Source organism: Gorilla gorilla, chromosome 2 (assembly GCF_029281585.2).
Source record: "Gorilla gorilla gorilla isolate KB3781 chromosome 2, NHGRI_mGorGor1-v2.1_pri, whole genome shotgun sequence".
In the NCBI taxonomy this organism is placed as follows: domain Eukaryota; kingdom Metazoa; phylum Chordata; class Mammalia; order Primates; family Hominidae; genus Gorilla; species Gorilla gorilla.
The window spans coordinates 77,860,666-77,881,680 of record NC_086017.1 but is presented as its reverse complement, the minus strand read 5'-3'; the positions used below and the strand labels follow the sequence as shown (position 1 = coordinate 77,881,680).

Below are 21,015 nucleotides of genomic sequence, written 5' to 3'. Positions count from 1 at the left end.
CCTCCTTTCCTTAGTAATTAAACAAGTATTTTCTGAGAACCTAGTATGTGTCAACTCAGTAGAAGTGAGAGATAAAAAGATGAACAACAGAGGATTCCAGAATTATCTTGGCCCATGCTTCTCAAGGCATGTAATCTGAATAGGTATGGTAGATGCTGTCCAAACAAAAAGTGTCTGGAAAATTTTAGTTAAACAAAATCAGATTTCTTACATGCAAATCTTTCCAGAACTTTCATATACTTACAAGCACTGCAAATCTCCAGGAGGAAAACATAACAAACAGTGGACACTTTTGTCCAAGGAGTATCTTGAGAAGACAGTGTTTCATGAAGTATAATGCTGAAATGCTGGCCTAGACATTTTACTGGATTAAGACCCTTAAAAGGAAAAGGGCTTCATGATATTTTCCTACTTATTCTCCCTTCTTTTTTCTTAAACTGGAAACATGGTTTGGTATCTTTCTAATTTTACCATTGAAACTCTCTCACTAATATTTTAAGCTTTTTGATAAAAAGCAATATATGTTCATTCCAAAAATGAATCCAAAAAATAAAAATTATAGGAAGTTAAAAGTTCAAGTCATTCTAGTCTTCTCACCAGATTTAACTACCACTGTAGAAAGGATGTTTATATCCTTTTTGACATTTTTATGTATGTGCAAATATGATTCTTCTCTCCAAAATTATTTTGAAGCAGAGTATTCTGTTCCTTGTTTTCTCCACTCAGCAATGTAACATGGGCATTTTTCCTCATGGGTAGATAGACATATTCTCATCCCTTGTAATGGCTACATCAAATCCCATTGTGTGGATGTGCTATGATTTATTTTACCAATCCCCTTTTGACGGAGATGAAACTCCTCTCCAATTTTTTGCCATTAAAACCATTGTTGCAATAACTACAGCATAACATACATCTTTTCACATTTGTCTAATAATTTTCTTAGTATAAGCACCTGGAAATGGAAGTGTCAGAATTTGCACATTTTACATTTTGGGAGATGTTACTAAATTGTTATCAAAAATGGCATGCCAGTTTATCCAGTTAAGCTTTGATACTTTCTCACAAAGTTTAAAATTGAAAGAATGTTTAAAAGAGTTCAAATTGACTTCTTAAGTAAACTTTAAGAAATTAACAATTAAAGGCTAATCTTCATTTTTGCCATTTCTAAATATTTTTGTTTGCAGTGTGGTATAACATCTATTTTCCCTAACTAGGAGTTGAAACCATAGGTTTCAGCTTACGTAAGTAAGAGTTTTTATAGCATTGTAATAATTTTCTTATAAGTTCATAAGATCAGCAGGAAATATTTATTTGCATCTCTACTTGGCTTTGATATTATAGGGTCTGATCAAATATCAATAGCTGCACCCTGACTCTGCGATGAGGTCAATATGATCAATCAGATGATCGATGGATTATCACTAAGCACCAGCTTGCACGAGTAACAACCTGTCTGCTCCAATCCTTAGGCCAATTCGCTATATTTAGCAGCCTAGCACTGGTACGCATTCTTAAAGAGCCAATATGCTACCATAGTTGTTCCCACTATTTCTTTTATATTACAGTTATAAAACAACCCTTTATTGTAATGTACTCTGGTATTCTACTGCATATTCTTAGAGCAGCTTTCAATAAAGTAATATTGAATAGTAAGGTAAAAATAAGTATAAGGCATACAAAAATGCTTTTTAATATTTTAACAAAAATATCATACTTTAAAATGGAAGGTGATGTTCAGTATGTAATAATCAAGGCAAAAATGAATATATCTAACACACATAGTTTGCTTAATATAGCTTTAAATCAGGTCAAGTATAAATTACACAGACAACTCTATTCAGAGTAATCTTTTTATATATCATTTCCGTACACCCCTGTCGATAAAATAGCAGTGACTCAGGAATAAATGATTCATTAGGCACTTTAAAACTTCTTGTCTCATGTAATTTATCTATATAATTTAAAATTACTGAAGAATCCCAAGGATCTTTTCTTGCTAAATAATTTTGAGATGATTTATATTTTACTAAGTTTCAAGGACACCAACCCCCCCCCCCACCACCACCCCCACACACACACATTCAAAATTAAGTAACTATCAAAATTGCTGTCCTAATTCATATATCCACAAGGGGAAAATCTCATCCTAAAACAGAAAATTACAATTGGCAAAAACCATTCAATCTTTTTTTACCCGTTACACAAAAAAACCTGGTGATTATAAAGAGTTGAGGTGTCTATTTTATAATTACCTGAAACAATTGAACACCACTTTTGAGTTTTCATTTTTTAGTGTGTCTTTTTACAACTAAATGTCCTGTCTATAGCTTTATAATGAAAAATAAAAAAGAAGCGCAAGTATTCTTCAAGTTGTTAGGGTAATTTCCTACATCATTCCCCAAATAAAAACTTGATCCAGCCAAATATTAAATTATTGAAATTACAAATCTGTTAATCTACAGCACATTTTACTCATTGGTGTAATTTTAAAATTCACTTTCATTTGATTGACTGTTTTAATCTTCCTTAAATAGTGAGTAACTGAAAATAAATGGTGCATTCCTAATACTATAAATATGAAAAATAGGAAGTAGTTAGGGACTGCAGATGAATACATTAAAATCAGTCAGTTTTCTAGTTAACATATTCTCATTCTGTTTGTGTACAAACCCACTGCATTGAGAAGACAAATCACAAATTCACGGCCTCACAAAAACATGGTCTCGATTTCATGTTATGACAGCAGAAATTGGCCCAAGTCTCTAACCATTTCCCCTAAAGGACCCTGGCTGGCTGGTGCCATCCAGGTGAGGCAATCTGAACGAGAGGGACATCACGTCAAATTCCACTCATCTGTCAGTGTAGTGGATTATTTCTTGAGAGACTGAAATTGGCTGTTTGCTGTCTGAATACCATCAATATCACCATGCAAGGAACAGCCAAAGTGCCCGTAAGAGGCTGGGGAACAGAAGGAGGGGATTGGGGGGAGCCATTCCTAAGCAGGTGAGGAATCAGCTGTAAAGCTTTCACTCTCCTTCCATTCAAGGCTCTGAGTGAAAGATTTGTCATTTTCCACATTTCCCAGATACTTGGTATGCACGCGGAGTCTGCCTGCTCTTGCTTTATGAAAGAGGTGATTTTTCAAGCTTAGGCAAATGTGGCAGAGCTCAGGGTCTGCGGGTGTCTCATTTTTTTCTCATCATGTCACTTGTTTTAACCGATTTGAGAAAATGAGATTATGTTTTTCCTTTTTGCTCATTTATCCAGCAATTTATTTATTTATTTGTTCATTTGGGGGTGGATTGTCACAGATAACTGGCCCTGATTTCTATCTTGTTTTTATACACATTTCATTAGTGTCCCTGGAGATTTAAGACCTACAAGGGAAAACGTCACAACTCTCATCCAAAATAAAAGCATATTTTTATTCTTAAAATCAAAAGATTGTATTAAAGAGTCTCACTGGAATAATCTAGAATATGGCTATGACCAAGATCTATCACTTTAATCTTTGCAGCTATTGTCAAAAACCAAGGAAAGTTGAATAAATGTATTACATAGAACTATTGGATGTTAAGTTTAATATCATTTTAATCATTTTGCATCTAGGAAGGGATATTTATAGTTTCTTCATTTCAACAATAAAGCTGAAATGGGTCTCAGATGTATTAGCACTTGGGGTCAAAATTGGTTTCAGTGCTGCAGTTTCTTGGGGTATTTGACACACAGATCAACCACGCATTGGTTGATAAGACACAAATTCTAAGGAAGAAAATGGAGAAAACAAAGATTGAGTTTAATTTCAGCCAGAACCTAATATGTGATTCTCAGTTTTAAAATATGGTATTTTAATAATAAGCCCTATAAAGACGTAAGTTTACTTATTATACATAACCCCCAACGAAAAACTCCATATATTCACTGATTAACAGAGACAACTATGTGAAAGCTTGTTACAAATGGTACTGTATCTATTTCATGATTATACGCACAGAGTAAAATAAGGCACATAGCATTGGTAGTATATTCTAGCCATGTACCACATGGTTAACAAAACAATAGCAAGAGAAAAAAAAGAGTTGTTGCCTTGGCTATGTGGATTATTAGCTGTGTGAACAGCAAAACTTTATTCACCAAACATCCCTGGCTTGTGGGTTTACAGTCTATTAAGGGGGGACATCAGTAATTCCCGATATTTGTGAAGAACTTTACAGCTTACAAAAGACTTATTCAAAGTTATTTTTATTATATTTACACCCCACCTCACCTCCACCACCACCATATCTATAAATGGGGAATGAGAGCAGAAAAGTCAGTTGCCCAAGGTTATGTCACTAACCTTAAGTGACAGAGACTCAGGTGGCCAGCCCCGAGCCCTGCCTTCCCCCCTCAACCACGTGCCACTCACTAGTTCTGCCATGGCCACCTCTCAGAATGGGTGTGCAGTTCAGATTGGACCAAGTATTGACATAAAGAAAGTTTTCAAAAATTATATGAAGGGGCTCACACTTCCTCAAAGAAGCTATTTGGCATGGTCACTCGGTGCACCGAGAGGCATTTTCGCCTCCTGAGGACACAGGCTCTGGCGGTGAATCATGCTGATTTGACTTCCAATGGCAGCTATTCCCTGTGTGGCCTCAGACAAGCTACCTAACCTTTCACAGCTTCTGTTTCCTGGGCGAAAGGGGAGAAATTACACCCACTTGCATAAGGATTAAACTGAACAGTGTGAACTAATCCTCAGAGCCCTGCCTAAAACATACACGTAATAGTTGTTCTTATTATGAATTCTTATTCTTGAGCATCACAACGAACGCAGATGTTCCGCACTGTTTATTATTTATGACCATGTAACAAGTGAAAGACATTTGTGCCAGAACAAATTGTGATTAAGTGATTGGAGGTAATGTGGGAATCTCAAATTCACTTTTGTTTTCCCTCCATCTCGGCTGCACTGAGGGTTTGAGTGGCGGTTCCCGCGCCAGGCTCAGGACACAGGATGCAGAAATACAAGCGCGTTCTGAAGAGGGCGGTTTCCCTGCCCACCTGCAGGGGCACCAGCGCCCCCTCGCCTTCTCTCTCAGACCAGGGCTTGGGGAAACAGGGTGGCAGGGCCCAGAAACAGCCCCCAGCCTCAGCCCCCAGCACAAGCCAACCCCCCCCTCCCGCTTCTCCCGGGGCGGCCCGAGTTCCAGCACCCAGCAGGCTTGCGCGCTCGCTGCAGCCTGGTGCAGGCGCGCGGGAGGACCCTGGGCTGCATCCGCGCTCTGACATGCCTGCCCCCAGCAGGGAAGCTGAGCCCCAGGAGGCAGCAAGCGGGGCCCCGGAAGGTATTGCTGGAGGGCTGTACAGAAGAGCCTAGTATCGGTGTCCAGGCCGACTGAGGAGCCAGGGAAAGGCGAGGGCGTAGACGCTGGACCGCGCAGCAGGAGGAAGCTCGACGGATGGGGGGAGGAGGCCATTGATGGGATTTGGAGAGGCGGGTGGAGGGCTGGGAGCACTTCAGAACTGAGCATCAGAAACTTGGGCGCGCAACTGGTCCCCAGAGAACAAACTTGACCGTCGCGGGAGAGGAAGGGAGGGGAGGGAGGGAGGTGGGGTGGAGGGTGAAGGCGGGGTGGGTAGTAGAAGGATGCGAAGGCTGATACTGAACAGAAAATGGAAGGAAATTTTTCCAAGAACCGGGGATGGTAAGGACAATCGAGCTGGGAGGGACTGTAATGAGAAAGCTGGAGAGGCAAAGAAGGAGAGCAAAATCCAGAATGAAGAGCGAGGCCGTGGAAGGGTGAGAAATATACCTTGAACATTAAGAGGAAGAAAGCAAAATGCGTCCGGAACTAAAAATTCAATATAGGAAAAACAAAACAAAACAAAACAAAAATCAGGTGGGAGGGACTTCGTCCCTGAAACTGCCAAAAGAGAGGGAAAAATGCCACTGAGCATACCGGAAGAACAGAAAGTGAAGGAAGGGAGAAAGGAAAGAAGGCACATTAAACCAGACAAGAAATAGTAAGTTACTTTTTAATTTCTTTTTCACTGACAACTTGCTTCCAAAGTTAGTCTGGGGACTATGCCCCCACAAAATTCTTAGCCACATACAGACCAAGATTATAGTAGGTAAAATCCTCAAGTCTTGAAAGTTATTCCACCTTTTGCAGAATATTCTGCTATTGGCCAAAGCATCCAAAAACAGATGATTTCTACTTTTCAAGGTGTGTAGAAGCAGGTGGGGTGACACTTAGAAAAACACACCTTTTCTGAGAAATTAATAGAAATACCTCCAAGACATTTTGGCACACTCCCCTTCCCCCAAAGCATCCAGCCAACAATATGTCTTGGAATTCAAAGGCAAGCTGCCCACACTGTAGCACTTTATGTCACTTGCATTCAACCATCTGTTAAGGAAATAGTGGTAAGACTGGAGGAGGCTGCAGTGGAGCCAGCTCCTGACTTACCTGGTCTGTGCAGGTGATGCTGCTGGAAAGTGTGCTGAAGGGATCCATGGCAGAGTAGCATTGCACAAGCACTTATCCACAAATACAGGACCCAGGACATCGCAGAGACCATTGCCATTCTCTAAAGAGAACATTCGACAGGAAAGGTTACCTCCGGCTTCAAGCCCCCAGCTCAGTCAGCCCCACTGATGAGGGAAGGGAGGTCTCAGACGTCATGTTCCTTTGCTACTTCTCTGGCTAGAACTAATGATCCAGCAGAGGTCATGCCATGAAGTGGGATTGAGGGAAAGCCCTTTTCAGATGATCATACATTCATTTTTTTCTTAATTCTGCAAAACAAAACTCCAAGGATTGGCAAAATGCAAAAATAAAGTTTTAGACTGTCAGTTAGTCAGTTTAAAACAATGCATGCTGACTAAAAATCCTATTTTACACAATGATCTTTAAACTATAGTTATCCCAGGCACTGAAAAGCTGCAGACTCCTCCTGTTCATTCTAACTTCATTGCAAGTCTGACATAAGCCTGGAAGGAAAGAGTGGGTTCTTTTTTTTTTTTTAATTCTACAGTCATGAATTTTTAATTGCAATGCTGTCTTCTAAACTAAGTAATCATTTCTCAGAGGCATGTTGTAATCTCCTGATAGAACCGATCCTTTTGACTGGACCTAAGAATCAGAAGGGATTGTGTTTAGCCAGAATGAGTTTCAGATGCAACACCTATGCTTCTATCCTAGAGCAAGCCATAATTTGCAATATTGCTTAGCCTCGTAAGATTCCATTGTAGCTTTTGTTGTATATCATTGATGAATATGCATATACAGGTGGCATATATATTTATGGATGAATATGTACCTTTTCTCGGGTGCTGAAACTTTGACAGTCTTATCTGCACCTACGAGGATCTTAGGAACTACAAAGGCTCAGCTGCGCTATATATTGTCCAATTTCTCAAACAACACCTTATGCTGCATTTAATATTGCCAAATTAATCAAACTTGAAGCACCGTCCTTACTCAGCCAGTGATAGGGAAGCATTTTCTACACAAGAATCCAGTTAACTGTATGCTTTTCTGTTAGGCAGAGAGGGCTTTGGAAGAAGATTTCTTTCTTTCTTTTCCTTTTCACTGTCAAATCATACCCTTCAAAAATCTCAACTATACGTTGAAAATGTGCTAGTAACCTCCCAGCCTGGCTTCTTTATTCATGAAAATTGGTTCTTTATTAAAAACTGATGTTCAGAAAACAAAAATATACATCATATGTATGCACATAATGCACGCTAATTTGTGGATTTTAGCAGAGAGATGCAGTCTTGGAAGGATTTTAGGACTATAATAGACAAATGGTGACAACTATAATTAAGTGCAAAGCAGGAAAACATTATTTTCAACATCTTGGTGCTATTCATGCCTAAGTCTGTGATTCACATGGAGCATTCACTTTCTAATTAGTTTCACTGCCCACTGTTTACTTTTGTATACAACATACTTTGCCTTATTGTTTTCAGAACTATTGGGATAACAAACATGCATTCTCTTCAGTGGAAATAAATAGCAACACCCCTCCTGTGAAACCTAAAATGAATGTATTTGGGGACTTTTTCAGAATACCCTGCAAATTACAGAAAGACAAAACAGAGGTGACTGTGGATGTATTTACTGCTTGTGAATTGCAGTTAAAATGTACTGGAAATTCATCCAAACTTGAAAAAAAAATCCTGCCACAACCAAAACTTAATAGTTTTTCAATGACTGCTTTCTCTTGCTCATTTCTTCACCCATATAGATCCTACCACTCAAAAGGATTACTGTGACTTTATGCTTGCAATATATATTTTTTAATTTAACTTTTTTAAATTCTCTGCATTACTTCCAAACCTCCTGCATGTCACTCTCACTGCTTGCTCCTTTACCAAGGGGTTGTCTCAATGTTATTAAGTGTCTTCCCCAAATAAAGCATTCAGCCTTGCACAGTTCTCTAGATACGCCTGGATATGTTTCAGATCTGCTTTCTGAATCTTAAACCCTTAAAGATGCTTCTTACCTGAAAAATCCAGCCAAGAGCAGAGTACTCTATTAGTGTTCATTGGAAAGATCTAACACTTTTTAAAATCCATCTGTGCCACAATTTAAAATTTTTTTTCAAAGAGCTTCCCAACAATCTTCTTTATCAGGATTAAAAAAAAAAAAATGTTACTCTCTTCCGATCCTATTTCCACAGTAAAAAAAAGACATCGGGTTCATTCAGACTGTATTGTCAGAAAAGGAGCCAAGGTTTGAGGGGTGGAAACCTTGTCATTTTCACCTTTAAATCATCTCCTGGCGTCACCTCTGCCTGACGAGACCTTTGAAGTGATGGGGAGATAATGTGCAGTTTCCTGATGAGAATCAGTTTATAGTTGCCGATGGACCATCCCCACTCCAGTGCATTCGGGGCAGAGTAAGGCAGCAAAATGTAGGAGCAGGGCTGCTATACGGTGCTGTAAGTAGCAGTAGTCTGTTTCAATACATCCCTCCGCTCTAAAGTATCACATGTCTTAAAGTGACATTACCCTCTATTACAGCTACAGTGAATTGTAATATCTGCCCACTAACTCTTCAACAACTCAAGCAGCGCTTTAACATTATATTGCCTGATTTATTACGTTAGAAGTCCTACTGATACCATTGATTTAACAAAAGAGTAAAGAGGGAAGGAGAAACAAGAAAAAAGCATTCTGCAAAATACTGATAGTATTAGTGGGAGTTAGACTTCTAACAGTAAATGGGAAAGTGAAATATAAGCCGTTTCTTACCTCTTAATGTTCTTTTTACCAGTAAGTTAACCACAAATATTGTCAGGTTTATACTAATTTAGGTCTGCTGGTTGTTTCAGCAGTTAAATAGGAGACTAGAATTTATCTGGAATAGGACATAGATGCGTATATGCATAAGTCCAATAAAAACCTTCTGAACTTTTTGAACATGTTTAATAAACAAAAATATGTTATTTTCAGCACTAAAAGAAGAAATATGCTCACAGCTCTTTTTTTAAAAATTTTTCCTCTCCTTCGAATAACATGCTGGGGTGGGGAGGGAAAACACTCAGAAGTTCAACATCTTGTTTCTCTTACCATGGTTTGAACCCTTTCTTCTTCAGAAATACAGTATAATTTTGCCTAAATTTCAATGATGAATCCAAGATGACCTAGTTTTCATTTATAGATTGTGCTGGTAATAATTCTCTGAAATACCCTCAGTTATTTCACAAATCACTTATAAAGCACCTACTATGTGTTAGGTGCCTGGGAACAAAGCAGAAAACGTGATTGATGAGATCCCCACTGTTATAGATGATACTGTCTAGTCTTTTATGGTGTTTTCAAAATCAAGGTAGTTCTCATAATATTCCTTCCTTGGAAACATTTTGAAATTCCCCAGAATACTCTCTTGCCTTTCAGAGGCACAATAAAGAAGGTCCAGTGCTGCTGCACATCTTTGCAAGTGATTCTGTTTTCTCATGTTACACACAGTGAGAGAGTTAGGGATCCTTCAGACTTGTCAATCTTGCCAATTGGTCTTTCACATTGCACAAAACACACATAATAGCTCTTTGTAACATAACAACTGTTCACTAAATCTTACCTCTAAACAGATTTCTAAGTAATAGTAAATATTAATCTCACAGTTAAAAATTAGTTAAAAATGTCAAAGTTCTAGTTGGTGTTGCGTGTTTTACATCTGTGCCTCATTATTGTTGTTCATGAGTATGTACAGAAAGTTTACACTGACTGTACAGCATCAAGATAAAAAAATAATAACAGCAGTGGCAGCAGGTAATGTTTATCAAACCTTCACCAGATGCTAGCACATTCTATAGTATGTCTTGTAAAGTCTAATTTAATTCTTTTTACCAACCCCATAAGATAAGTATTATTATTATTATCTCTGTTTCACAGATGGGGAATGTGAGAGGAGACAGGAAGGTTAAAGAACGTGCACAAGGTTGTGTGGTAGTAAAAGACAGAGCAGATTTCAAGCCCAAATGATTTGGCTCAAGAGTGCATTCTTAAACAGTGGGATAAAATATTTAATGGAAAAAAAATCCAAAAAAAATAACGATTATATTTTCTTATTTCTTTAACATTAAGATAGTCTCAAAAAATGATTATTCATTCTTTCTAGAGGTACATATTACACCAGGCATTTGAAATATAGAAGTATACAAGATAGCTTTTGCCCCGTGATTGTTGTTGGTTGTGGTTTTGCTATGCTAATGAATTAAAATTAAAAGGAAGTTCACCTTTGCTAATAAAGGCTACTATTTTGAAAACCTGTAACCATTATGTTTTTCATTTCTAGAGATTAAAATAAGGGTCAAGATAGTTACTTCCATAATTCAATTTAATCGACCACCTAATGGATTACATTCAAGGCATTCAGATAGGCATTGCTGAAAATTAAGAAAAAAATACTGGAATAAAGACTCACCTTAACTATCATTCTAAATGCATGTAATGAAGCAAGAATATTAGCATAGTTCTATTTTTTTCTTCCAAATACCTTGCAGTCCATTGCATTGCAGCCAATGATCATTTGTCCTAATAATGTAAGAATCAACATATATTGATCTTTGAGGCCATTTAGTGTATTCTCCCAACTCAAAGCAAAACTACTCTCACATTTTTTCAGAGAAGTTGAGCCTTTCCACCTTCTGACCATGATAGGATTGCACTTCCTGATCCCTTTAGGGTTGGGTATGCCATAAGGTTCAGCCAATGAGGTGTCATTAGAACTGATGTCATTTCCGCAAGCAATAGAGCATTTAATTGCTGAAGTGACACCCTCAGATCTCTTCTTGCCTTTGAAGTAGGGACAAGTTGCACTATCAGCCTCAGTCCTTGAGCAGAGGCCTCCTCTTCCCCTACCAATCCTTAATGGATCTACCTAGTGAATAAGAAATAGTTTTTTGTTTAAGCAATTGCAACTTAAGAGTTATTTGTTATTGCAGCATCATCTAGTCTATACTGACTGATGAAAACTTTATCTTGTAATTCACTTATTAATTGAATTTTTATGTTCCATGCACTGCACTAGGCCATGAGGAGAGCATTATACACATCAATAATCACAACTATGTCTTAAAAATACAAAGCATTCACAAGGTAAACACCAAACAAACAAAAGCAGCAACCAAAAAAAAAAAAAACACACAACAAAATAAAACCCAACTACTGCTTAAGAAAGAATAAAAATCCTTAGTAGCAACAAGGAATGCACACAGTTGGAAAAAGAGGCTAAATCATTTTCTATCAAACTGGCAATATTCAATACTATAACTCGAATCTGGATCCGTAAGGCAGAATTTTCAGTAACTGTAAGAAAAAGAAAATGGGAGACAAGATTTTTCTTAGGCTGGAAAAAAAGATAACCTTCATGTAGGAGTCTCATTTTTCGCCTCCAGCAGCCTATCTCTACAATTACTTTATCAACTATAATTCCTCATTGCTTATCTTGTCTGTCTTCCAGGCAGAAGAAAAAGAAAGAATAAGGTCATTTCTTTTGTTCTTACGCTTCTCATTTCTTTATTCTTTATTCTCCTTTTAGGACTGAGAGAAAGTTGAAATCCCACCAGCTTCACCTCCTTTTCTCTAATCAAAGCAATACATATATATTTTTATAGGAACAAAGTAGTCTCTTTTTTTTTGCAAGGATATGAACATATATCAGAAGCATATAAAGGTCATGAAAATGATTGCTTTGGCAATAATAAAAACAATAATATGTTTTTTTGGTTTATAAAACTTTCAAATCCATAGCTGATTTAATATCAGATCCCCCAAAGCTACTCAATTCCAATGGCCATTCAACAACACAATAGTTTAAGCCAGAAATGAAGACACTTCTGGCCATGTCCCTCCCCATAAACTTCTGCATCCAATCAGTCACTACCACCTATTAATTCTACTTCCTGTTTATGCCTCAAATCCATCCACTTTCTCCCTCTCCATTCAACTACCCTCATCCAGGCTACCATCATCTTTTACCTGAACTATAGCAAGTATACTTGTCTTGGAGTATGTACCTCCCACCTGTGTCTCCCCGACTCTGCATCTTGAGGGAGCATATTTAAGACACATGATGATTATGTCACTCCCGTTACTTAAAAACCTTTCAATAGTTTCCCATTGCATTTAAAATAAAGTCCAAATCTTATGTCCATGGTTGACAAGGCTCTGCATGAACTGACCCACCTACTTCTCTAGCCTCATCTCTTACAAATGTTCTAATTCTTGGCTTCTACTAGACTCTTCTCTTGGATCCTTGAATAGGATGGAGAAACTTTCTTTCCAAAGCCTTCTCTAGTACTCCAGACAAGATCAGGTCATTGTGCTATGTCCCCTTATATCCCTTGTTACAGCACCTCTAGAATCTTAAATACAAGTGTTAATAGCTATTTCTGGAATTATTTGTTTAATGCCTGCTTTATCTCCTTACAAGAATCACCATGACGGCACGGAGGACACGCATATTGGTCACTGCTGCAACTTCAGAGTCTAACATACTGCCTGGTATATAGTAGACAATAAAATGCTTGAATGACTAAATGAATAATAATAAATGAATCAAAAATAAAATACTAATTCACCATCAGGATAGCATGCATAATGAGCTGCCTTTACAGAAATAAGTAGCTTTGACCAGGCACGGTGGCTCACGCCTAGAATCCCAGCACTTTGGGAGGCCGAAGCGGGCGCATGGCCTGAGGTCAGGAGTTCAAGACAAGCCTGGAAAACATGGTGAAACCCTGTCTCTACTAAAAATATGAAAATTAGCTAGGTATGGTGGCAGGTGCCTGTAATCCCAACTACTCAGGAGGCTGAAACAGGAGAATTGCTTGAACCCCGGAGGCAGAGGTTGCAGTGAGCTGAGATCACCATTGCACTCCAGCCTGAGTGATGAGAAACTCGATCTCAAAAAAAAAACAGAAAGGAAAGAAATAAGGGTGACCACCTTGTCCTGTGTTAGTCTATTGCAATGACACTAAGTAAAGGAAACTGGCCTGTACACCATTTAAAACAATGCCAACTTGCCACTAAATTTGTGTTGGATTTTTTTTGCTAGAAGAAAAAAAAATGAAACTGTCCTGAATTTTCTACCCTGGTTCTCAATATTTGATATCCAATATGATCTGATGGTAGAGCTCACAGCTGATCCCTGGAGAATAAAAAAAGTTTACAGATGTTAAAAGTCAAAAGAAAGCACTTAAAATTTCAGTATATTGGACCTAGAAGAGACCCCCAAAATCTTCTAGACTAGCCTCTTACTTTTAGAAGAAAGATGAAGACCTAAGAAAGGGGAAGAGGCTTACTCAAGGGAACGTGGTAAATTAACTAGCATAGATGATGTTAGAACACAACTTTCCCAATCTAATGTTGCTCTTTTGTATGCTTCCCCTCCCTCCAACGTAGACACACACATACACACACACACACACAGAGAGAGAGAGAGAGAGAGGGATGGAGAGAATGAGAGAGAGAGAGAGAGAGAGAGAGAGAGAGAGCACTATTCAGTAGAACTTTCTGCAGTGTTGAAGATGTTCTTTATTTCTGCTGGCTAATATGGTAGCCACTATTGACATGTAGCTATTAAGCATTTGAAATGTCACAAGTGCAACCAAGAAACTGAATTTTTAATTCTATTTAATTTTAACTATTTTAAATTTAAATAGCCACATTTGGTTGATAGCTACTGTATTGGACAGCACAATTCTAGAATACACCAGCCAGGTCAAGGAAAATAAAACCTGTGATTTTGAATAATTTTTAGTAAGCTAGAAGAAAGATCTTTAATTACCTGATAGTAACCTTCCAGGATGAAAATAGCATAGAAAGAAAGAAGTAGGATGTGTTTGGTTACAATTAACAGGAAAACAAACATGCATACACAAAATTCAAACTGGAGTAAATAATAAAGAAGATGTATGGTTTCCTATGGGTTGATAGCCCACAGGCGGCACTAACTTGCAGGTGGGTTTGATCAGCAATTCCACTAACCCATGAAAGAACTAGCTTATTTCCAACTCTCTCTGCCTTCCAGGATTTCTATTCATTCTAAGGCAGGTGTCTCCTCATGGCTGAAACATGGCTGCCAATGGCTGCCTGGGCTACGTGCTTCCTCATCCACATAGGAACAAGAGAAAGGATTGTTTTGGGTTTTTCTCACATGAGCAAGGATTATTTATTCCTAGCTTCCTCCAGCAAACTACTTGTCATGCCTCATTAGTTTAACTTGGGTCACTTGCCCCTCCTTAAGCCAGTGACCTTCACCAGGGGGAAAGATCACATTGTTGGGCTTAGAACTACAGTACATGCCACATCCCTAACTCAGGAGAGCATCCCCCAAAAGAGATGAATGCAGTGGGGGAGGGTGGGACTTAAAGGAGAATTAGGATAATGGAAAAGGAGAATGAATATTGAGGGCATAATAATGTTGACTAAGGCTAGCAAAGCTTTCACATGTACTTTTAGGACTAAAGGATTTTGATATGTTTTATAATTTCTTCCTACTTATAAAACAATGTATTCACATGTTAAAAGGTAGATAAGATCTAAACTAAAAATTTTAAAAGTCATCTATAATCTATCACACAAATGTTACCAGTATTCACATTTAAGTGTACATACTTCTAACACTTTTCCAAACATGCCTATTTGGTGCTGTTGTTTTTTAAAAAAAATTGTAATTTAATATATGGTTTTTTTTGTTTAATTTTTTTGTTTAATATATGTTTTTTATGTTTTATGATTTTTCATTGTATTTTTTATATTTTATTATACTTTCCCTCAAAATATCACATTTTTCATGTCAGTCCTCTAATGGTGCTCTTAATCCACTTAACCAATCTAAAGTATTGTACTTTTGTTTCTTGAAATATTCAACATCCATTCACTGCTTGTTAATTGTGGTTGATTTTACTTTTGTGGTAGTAAATCTTTTACTACATGAAACAAAAAATTAAAAACAGGAATGCCTTTCTTTTTCTATAGGATCCTACATAGTGTCAGTGGTTAACTACAAAAAAAAAGTAATCATACATATATCTTATTTTCTTGGTGTGGGCTTAAGTCCTATTAACTTTTCTTGACTTCCTAGGTTTATATCTGATTTGCCTTTAAGTAAATTTCTGAAGAATAGAAGTCTTTGGCTTACTGTTAATATAGCTGATTATTCTCTTTTGTCTGGCTTGAGTTTTTAATTATGTGAACTAGACAATTTCCAGAAATAGTAGAAAACACAGGAAAATAGAAATATATATATTTTAATCTATATCTCTTTGGGTCTTTCTCCTTTTATTTATTTATTTTTTAATGTAGTCAGAGAGGCAATCTAACAGCAGGAATGAGATAATGAACTCTGGAGTCAAACTGCTTGAGTCTATTTCAGCTCTACCTCTTACTAGCTGTTGGATTCTATGTAACTTCACGTAAGTTACCTCACTGATACCTGCTTCAAAAGATCATTGTTAGATGCATATCAGTGTATCTGGTATACCATAAATCTCTATAAAGTTTTAAAATTAAATTTGATTTATTTGGTGTAATTAACATTTTGCCCAGAATTGTAAGATGTTTTCTCACTTCTCTATACCTTTGAATGTGCAAAAGTATAGAATTCTATTGAAACATTCTTTCTATTTGAAAAATCCTTGCACTGTCTTTCATTTCTACCTACCATTTCCCTTCCCCTTCCTTTTTCCTAACTCAGCTTGCTTTTCCAGATTAGGTTCTTGATGTCATTCTCTATTGAGTTTCTCTTGGCCTCCCAAGTCTAAGTTAGAGACCCCTCCTCTACACTCCCATAGATTCTGTCAACTGCACTTGCTGTAGCATCTATTGTTCTGTGCCATATTTCTCTATTATTGTCTCTCCACTAGACTATCTTTTATGTCCATATAATTAGGCAAAGTAACATAGTGCCTTTCAGCTCCTCAAACATATTATACCATTCTTTTTTTTCTTTTTTTTTTCTTTTTTTTTTTTTTTGAGGTGGAGTTTAGCTCTGTTGCCCAAGCTGAAGTGCAGTGACCTTGGCTCACTGCAACCTCTGCCTCCCAAGTTCAGGGAATTCTCGTCCCTCAGCCTCCTGAATAGCTGGGATTACAGGCACAGACCATCACACCCGGCTAATTTTTGTATTTTTAGTAGAGATGGGGTTTCATCATGTTGGCCAGGCTGGTCTCGAACTCCTGGCCTCAAGTGATCTGCCCACCTTGGCTTCCCAAAGTGCTGGGATTGCAGGCATGACTCACCACACCCAGCCATATTATACCATTCTGGACTCAAAGCTTTTGCACATTCTGTTCTCTCTTTCAGAAACATTTTTCTATTTTATTATTTTCCCAGATAGCCCTTTCTTTATCCCCCCTGATTTCAGGGATACTTTCTCCGACCATATCACTCCTTTCTTGAAAATATGTAATTATTTCCCAATACACATAATATAATGTCTGATTTTTAAAAAACTAGATCCAGCATGTACTGATATCCACACCTATTTCCAACCTAATATTATTCCACTTTTCCCTAAACACCTGCACATGCACCATGCTCCAGTCACTCTGGTCTTTTCTCACTAATTCATTTGGGCAGTCATTCGTTTACCAAGGACTCACTCAACAAATGAGGTACGGAGACTAGAACTTAATTACTGGTGAAGAAGATAATCATTTCCCTGCTTCATACACTCCAAACCCTTTCCAGATTTAAGGACTTTAATGTGCTATAAGCTCCTGTTTTATTTATCACTGTTCACTCACCATCTGGCAATGTACCTGGCACATAGTAGGTGCCTAATCAATATTTATAGAACATATGAATACATGAATGTGTGAATGAATGAATACACAGTCACTTCTCATTTATTCATGTCTTAGGTGTTTTATGAATTTGCAGCAAGATTCTAAGCAAGCGGTTGGCAGTGGGCTGAGCAGGGAGGAGGCTGGGAAGAATTTCAGATGATGTGTCTGTATGTGTATGGGTGTTTGTGTGGGAATCTGAGTCTGAGAGTGCCTAAATGTGCATCTCCAACCTCATCCTAGTGCCAGAGGAAAATGCTTTTTGCATCACTTCTTCTTTTCTCCACCCCTTTGTCCCCTTCTTCTAACACACCCTATTGACAGTACGCCTTCCCTACTCTTGGTTTCCACCCTCACATTCAGGTTTTTGTCATAGTGTAATGGAGAACATGTGGTATCTCTGGGAGTCCCAGCTCAGGGAGAAGAATCTAACAGTTACAAGTTTAGAGTAGAGAAAAAGAGAATTATAAAAGGGAGTTCAAGGGAAGAGGGGATGAGAACACACCTCACATGCATGCTCATGTTTGGAGTCCCTAAGCCAGAAATCCTCAATCTTGGCAGTAAGTTACAATAATCTGGAGAGTTTTTAAAACTCTAAATGCCCTGGCCCCCACCCAGATCAATCAAATCAGGAACTCTGGAGATGGGACTCAAGCAATAGCGTTTTTCAAAGCTCCCTAAGTGGTTCCAATTTGCAACCAAGTTTGAAAACCACTGCATTAAAACAAAAATGTACAGCAGAAGGCCTCTGGTCACTATGACAACCCCCCAAATACCTGCAATTTCTTGTTATTTAGTTGCCAACTGAGAGATATGTTCTCCGTGTTTAACAGATTTAAGGTTAGCCTAAGGTAGACATCTTTGTTGAATGCTTACTATGTGCTTGGTACGATAATAGCTACCATATAAAACCTCCATTTCATTAATTTGTTTTTTTTTCTAGTTCATATTTAACTGTGTAGATCATATGAAACTTAAGTGTTCAAAGCCATGTTTGGTAGATTTCATGGTTGCTTCCATTACTTATGATCCTTCTTGATTTTCACTTACGTAACCACAATCTCCCTGCCAAGCTAACCGCTGGTTCCAGAAGTCTTTCCTATAGTTCACGGTAGCCCCATTCCCTTGACATGATCACAGATGTGAACAAAAGTCAGTTTGGGCCAAAGTCATGCAAGGACAAGTTTTCAGGGATCTTCTAAAAGACATTTCCTCACTTGTCTAAGACAGCCTCAGAAAGTGATTTTCTCTTTTCATCCAGAGTTGTATAAAAAAGCATGACATTAACCAGGAGTCATTAACTGATATTTTCAGATCCTGAAGAGCCACCAACCTGTCAGGATGAGGCCGACACCCTGGAAAGAAGAGTAAACAAGCTGGGGAATTGTCCTTTTTTGAATCAAACCAATCCGAAAGTCCACTCAACACTAGGCTTTCCCTGTGATGAATTAAGACAGCTTCAGTTGGGCTTTCTGTTGTTACTTGGAATCAAAAGCATTCTAACTAACTGAGCACTAACACAGCCTATAACAATGGAAATATAAAACCAAGATTATCCTATAGATAATTTAATCTGGACTCTCAGTTTAAAAATAAACAGACTAAGATTCAAAGAGCTGAAGTGCTTTGTGTAAGGCAACACAGTCTACCTGGGACTGTATTACCTAGAGCTGGGCCTGGAACTCAAGTGTCCTCATTGCCAGCTCACTGCTCATTCTACTGAACTATAAAGACATCTTCATTGTGAACATTCACTTTAATTTTCCATTCTTGTTAAATTAGTTGTAATGACCCTAATTTTTGAAATGTAAATTTCCTTGGAATGAACTCTCTCTAGAAATATATAGTCTCAGCCCTCTCTCAACAGACACACCCAAAACTTATAGATACAATTTGATTGTTAAATGTAGACATCATGAAAGAATATGGAAAACTGTTGAAAATATATATCACACAGCTCACCCCCAACCAAGAAAAAAATTAAAAATTCTACCCGGCTAGGCTGCTTCACTAAATGATGTTGCTGAATATATAAAATACTTGACTCTAAATTTGAAAGTGCTCCCCCTCCCCTTGATTAACCAGATTGTCCCCTCCCCTATATATAGGAACGCTATGTGCCTGAGCCCACTTGCCATCTGTTACCACATTTTCCAAACTTCTCTTCCACCCCCTCCTCTTACACAATCTTATCACATAAAAATATTAGATTTCAGGGATTTGTATAATTTCATCAGATTTTCTGAGCAAAGTAAAAATAGAAGATGTACTGGTATACTAAACTGACTCAGTTTTTGAGTGCCCAACACATATCTACGGCAGCCAGTAAAGCCCTTTACACAGACCTTATGTGGCCAGGAATAGCAAGAATAAGGTGTTTATTTTTCCCCCTGTAGTATGGTATTTCACATTAGGAATTTTCAGGCATTCCCCCATATTACAGAGAGGAATTTGGATAGTTTCCAGGGAGTCCTGACTCATGTAACATTATATTACTTTGTTTATTAGCTTTTGTAAAGTTTGGTACGTTTTCCCAGATCATTGGAAAATACTTACAAGCCAACTGGGGAGTATCCATATTGCTGCTTCTGCCTTACAGTTTAGGAAATGAATTCTAACCATCTAAATATATGGTACCTCCACTCACCCAGGCGCTTCGGCCAGAAACTTAAGAGTCTTCTTCGTTTCTTCATTTGCTGTATTTCCTACCTCTCACAACCAATCCATCAGAAATACAAGCTAACGCTTTTGTTTGCAGATCCCACAGGAAGCCTTTGAAGAATATCCAGGGAAATTGGCTATGAAGTATCAAACCTACTACCCAATATATATTTGTTAAGGATGGTCCTGTGAACTAGGTTCTTTCTTATTTCTCTGCATGTGTAGGAGAAACGAGCTTGTAAGAAGCCCCCTGTTGTGTCTACCAGGCATCTTACTTTCTTCCATCTGCACCCCTGATGGCTTCGAAAGATTCATCAATCACAGACCATTCTCTGATCATCAGGTTGGTCACATGACTCAAGCCTGACCACTCAGGAATTCCCATGCTCTGTCAGCAGAGATTGGCTCAAGTGTGGGCACATTACCAAAGGAAGAACACAGGGGAGGAGGGGATTTACTTCCTTTATAGTGGTGGCTACTTTTATATTTGAGGAAAAAGGTTACCTGGGGAAGCAGAGAATACAATCATACCCACAAAAGAAAGTTGAAGATGGAGCGAGAGAAGGAGGGAGAAGGATAAGAAGAGTCTAAATGAAGGTTACAGACTATGGTTTGCCTTCTGTTTTTATAAATTAAGTTTTACTGGAATACAAACATGCCCATTTGTTTATGTATTTATGTATACTTGCATTCAGGCTACAACAGTAAAATTGTTGGAATGGATACCATATCTAATGGGTTATTCCTGACTGAGGGCACATGAAGTATGCCGTCCTTCTCAAAGATTTTATAATTTAGTGAAGGGCAAGAAATGTAAACATTAAAGCACAATAAGATAATGGGAATAAAGACAAAACGCAGGATAGAAATAAATCTAACAAAATAACAATGCTAACAATGATAACGTTCCTGATGATGACAGATACCATTGATTGACTGCATAGTGGCACTGTGTTGCCTCTCTAAGTATATTGTCACTCATCCTCCAAACAACCTTGCCAAATAGATGTTTCAGTTAGGATACAAAAATGTTTGCTGTAATAACAAGCAACCCCAATA

At 38.0% G+C, this 21,015-nt stretch overlaps 1 protein-coding gene across 2 annotated transcripts in view; it reads right to left on the bottom strand.

Annotated features, from left to right (window-relative positions):
- The window catches only part of TAFA1 (TAFA chemokine like family member 1), a 543,464-nt gene extending 534,507 nt beyond the window's left edge, over nt 1-8,957 (bottom strand). The window contains exons 1-2 of one of the 2 annotated variants that reach the window (XM_004035862.5): nt 8,503-8,957; nt 6,459-6,579 (exon numbers count right to left, since the gene is read on the bottom strand). In XM_004035862.5, coding sequence (XP_004035910.1) covers nt 6,459-6,576 — 118 coding nt within the window. In that variant the 5' untranslated portion in view covers nt 6,577-6,579; nt 8,503-8,957. The remainder of the gene's footprint in view (nt 1-6,458; nt 6,580-8,502) is intronic. The other variant, XM_019022876.4, reaches the window with a different exon arrangement.
- Between the last annotated feature and the right edge of the window lie 12,058 nt (nt 8,958-21,015).